Consider the following 4610-nt stretch of genomic DNA (forward strand, 5'->3'; position numbering starts at 1 on the left):
CGCGACCTGAAACATTACAGCTCTCTGTCCACGTTTACAGAAGTATTAAAATGATTGCATTCTCATTTAAACATGTATCTGACTAACACTAGGAACGTTAATAAAAAGATTGGATCATATTGTTTTTCAGAAAAGTCTCAAATTGGTGCAAAAAAACTGATCAGAATGCAATAAAGTAAATGTTAGGTGTCCAAAACATTCAGGTGGAGAGCCGCAGATCCTCCATAACCTGCTTGTGAATTTTTATTTTTTATTTTATTTTTTTTACTTGTCCTCAGTCTTCTGGTCTTGTATTCTTTGTTCTTTGTCTGTTTCCTGCCAGCCTGATTAGTCTCACCTGTGTCATTAGTCTCACCTGTCTCTGATTAGCCCATGTCTATTTAGTCTCTGCTTTTTTTCTACTTTCCGGGTCAGTTCATTGTAGTTTGTCGGTCTGGTGTGTGTTTCGAAACCCTGTCTCCTCAGATCATTAGAATTTTTACTGTTCCTCATTTTGGTTTTTTGAACAGCAAGTTTTTGTCTGTTGTCTTGGTCTTTTCGTTTAAATGAATCATTTCTTTTTTCTGCACATGGGTCCTCCTTCCTGTTTTCTGCCAGAAACCTGTGACATTCATGTAGGATAGCAGGTAAAAGTGAGGAAACCGTTTTTTTATTAGCCAGTAATGTGACAAAAGAACACAGGAAGAATTAAACTGGGGACAAGACGTAAGCATCATCAGAAAAGCGCACAAAGTAGCAGAAGCGGAGAATAATATGCCTATATAATATACCATGAAACTTTGTTCAAAGGATTTAATGAAATTGGTGTTCTGATTTGAAAATCACTGGAAAGTAAAATAATATTATATACATTACTAGTGAAAAGTTTTGGACACACAACAGTAACAATATTATCAATAATACAGTATAATATATTATTATAATATAGCTACTGTAAGCTGTATCTAGGGCACACCTACTAATAGACACTATTTTCCACATTTTAGAATAATAGTAGTTCTTAAAACAATTAAGATATAACATTTTGTTTTGTTTTGGGAGAGAAATGTACATGTACGTAGGCATAAACTTCACTCTTTTCTGTTTATTTGAGATACAAATGTAAAACTTTTCAGCATAAGCCTAGAGGTCAAAATGTATTTAAGATAATGAAATTTGATTGTGATATATATGATATATTAAATAATTATGACAAATTATTTTGTAAAAATCTAATATACAGCGTTAGTCTCTTCAGTGTTGGGTTAACTTCGATGGGACAACTGTCCCATCACAAATGGTAAAAAAAAAACCCTGCTCATTAAAATGTAGCATTAACTGGCAATATAATCCATAGGAGATGCAGAGAGAAAAATGAATGGGTAATTGAGTCTCTCAAGTGTCATCAAACAAGGCAAACGGTTTCATCTGAACATGCTGTTTATGCAAAGACATACAAAAAAATACAGAAACTTGAAGTCATAACTGTGTCAGAGTATGTACCTTTATGAATGAAGAATGGGGGCTAAATATTTTTAGGTTTACAATAAGGTACAAGCATTTCCTAAACCAGGGATAAAACAAGGCATAAATAATTGGGTTTAAGGTTGAATTAAAGTAACCCAACCAAACAAATGCTTCAAACACAGCAACTGGTGTGCTAAAGCCAGTGTATGCATCTGCTATTGAATTTAGAAAAAAGGGCATCCAGCAGAAGATGAATGAGCCAAGCACAATTCCCAAAGTCTTTGCAGCTTTGTGTTCAGATTGTTTTATAAAGCCAGGTGCCCCTCTTTCATTTAAAGAATTTTCTCCAATTTTTCGAACATGATCTCGAGCCGCAGTAAATATTTTAGAGTACAGGCAAACCATTACAATACAAGGAAAGAAAAAGGCTATAATGCTGTCCAGGATTCCCCAAAGGTGGTTAAAAAGAAGGTTACAGCTGCCAAGGCAGTTAATTGATTCTATGTAATCCTCCAACCCAGCAACATTTCCCTTTGAGTAAAGCAGTCCAAAAGAGTAGACAGCAGCCAGTGCCCAGCTACAAAATACCATAATCCACGCCACTGGCATTGTTATCTTCATGGAATAATGCAGAGGGTCGCATATTGCTTGTTGTCTGTCTACAGCAATGCAAATTAGATGGAAGATAGATACACTAGTAAGAAACATGTCAAAGCTGGAGTGCAGCTGACAAAACACTTCTCCATAAAACCAGCAGCCATGAACAGTTCTGATGGCACTGAAAGGCATCACAACAACACCAACTAGTAGATCAACCAGAGCAAGAGATAAAATAAGCACATTGGTAGGATTATGCAACTGCTTGAAATGGCCTATTGACACAATGACAACAGTATTTCCTATAATGGTTATACCCATACCTAAAGCAAACAACAAGAAGAGGGCAAACTTGGTCCCCACATTAGACTGTGTCCAGACACAAGAAGCATTAGACTCAGGAAAACAATATTGCTCCAGAGAAAGTCCAGCCGTCATGATAAACACAAGAAAAATACATATACCAAAACTTTAACTGAGATATCCAGGCGTGTGCTGGGGGAGTATGCACACAGGTTATCTTGGTCTTGTAGTAAAGAATAAAGTATATTGGCACCGCCCACACTGTATGACATATTATAGCTATCCAATCAAAAGGTCTATTGGCAATGAACATCATGAAAAAACAAAACAGTCCATCAAAATATTCAATGTGTAATATTCAACAAGGCAGCCTTTATTTGTTGTATAAATAACATTAAAACAAGATGTCATACATCTTGAAAAAGTGTTTACAACATACACTGCTCATAAAAAATAAAGGGAACACTAAGATAGCACATCCGAGATCTGAACATGTCAATTATTCTTATTAAATATTTAGTTCTTTACATAATTTAATGTGCTGACAACAAAATCACACAAAAATGATCAATGGAGGGGTCGCCGGTGGCGCAGCGGCAGTGCGCGCGATCCCACGTATTGAGGCTCAGTCCTCGCGCGCGGGCGGCCCGGGTTCGCGTCCGGCCTGTGGCCCATTTCCCGCATGTCTCTCCCCACTCTCTCCCCCTTTCCGACTCTATCCACTGTCCTCCCTCTATAATAAAGGCATAAAAACGCCAAAAATAAATCTTTAAAAAAAAATGATCAATGGAAATCAAATGTATTAACCAATGGAGGTCTAAATTTGGAGAAACACTCAAAATTAAAGTGTAAAAACAAACCATATGCAGATCCAACTTTGATGTTATGTCCTTAAAACAAGGCAAAATGAGGCTCAGTATTGTGTGTGGCCTCCACGTGCCTGTATGACCTCCCTACAACGCCTGGGCATGCTCCCGATGAGCTGTCGGATGGTCTCCTGAGAGATCTCCTCCCAGACCTGAACTGAAGCATCCGCCACCTCCTGGACTGTCTGTGGTGCAATGTGGCATTGGTGGATGGAGTGAGACATGATGTCCCAGATGTTCTCAATTGGATTAAGGTCTGGGGAATGTACAAGCCACTTCATAGCATCAATGTCTTCATCGTGCAGGAACTGCTGACACACTCCAGCCACATGAGGTCTAGCATTGTCTTGCATTAGGAGGAACCCAGGGCCAACCACACCAGCATGGTCTCACAAGGGGTCTCAGGATCTCATCTTGGTGCCTAATGGCAGTCAGGCTACCTCTAGCAAGCACATGGAGGGCTGTGCGGTCCCCCAAAGAAATGCCACCTCACATCATTACTGACCCACCGCCATACGGGTCATTTTGGAGGATGGTGCAGGCAGCAGAATGTTCTCTACGACATCTCCAGACTATGTCAAATGTGTCAATGTGAACCTGCTTTCATCTGTGAAAAGCACAGGGCACCTGTGGCGAATTTACCAATCCTGGTGTTCTCTGGCAAATGCCAAACGTCTTGCTCGACCTGTGGACGTCGGGCCCTCATACCACCCTCATGGAGTCTGTTTCAGACCGTTTGAGCAGACACATGCACATGTGTGGCCTGCTGGAGGTCACCCTGGCAGTGCTCCTCCTGTTCCTCCTTGCATAAAGGTGGAGGTAGCAGTCCTGCTGCTGTGTTGTTGCCCTCCTACAGCCTCCTCCTCGTCTCTTGATGTACTGGCCTGTCTCCTGGTAGCGTCTCCATGCTCTGGACACTACACTGACAGACACAGCAAACCTTCCTGCCACAGCTCACATTGATGTGCCATCCTGGATGAGCTGCACTACCTGAGCTACTTGTGTCGGTTGTAGACTCTGTCTCATGCTACCACAAGAATGAAAGCACCGCTAGCATTCAAAAGTGACCAAAACATCAGCCAGAAAGCAGCAGAACTGGGGTGACCACCTGCAGAACCACTCCTTTTATTGGGGGTGTCTTGCTAATTGCTGATAATTTCCAACTCTTGTCAAGTTGGAAAGCAGAACAACATGAGGGAGGTCTGGGAGGGCATGAAAACCATCACAGGCTGCAAGAAGAAAAACAACAACGCAGAAGACGGGGACCCTGAGAGAGCAAGCCAGCTCAACTTGTTTTTTAACAGGTTTGACAGCCCCGTCGCTGCAGCCAGTGCCTGTCTCCCCAGCACCCCTCTACACCCCCTCCCTCCCTCTCACTCCCCCCAACCCCTCCACCAG

General features: G+C 41.5%; 1 protein-coding gene across 1 annotated transcript; it reads right to left on the reverse strand.

Annotated features, from left to right (window-relative positions):
* Positions 1–1458: 1458 nt before the first annotated feature.
* LOC306830046 (trace amine-associated receptor 13c-like) lies at positions 1459–3436 on the reverse strand (the record flags this gene model as incomplete). Its single annotated transcript, XM_079353267.1, has 2 exons — positions 1459–2412; positions 3287–3436. 2 exons carry the CDS (start codon positions 3434–3436, stop codon positions 1459–1461), a joined length of 1104 nt encoding a protein of 367 aa, XP_079209393.1.
* Positions 3437–4610: the final 1174 nt, after the last annotated feature.

Source organism: Symphodus melops (assembly GCF_947650265.1).
Source record: "Symphodus melops genome assembly, chromosome: 10".
Classification (NCBI taxonomy): Eukaryota; Metazoa; Chordata; class Actinopteri; order Labriformes; family Labridae; genus Symphodus; species Symphodus melops.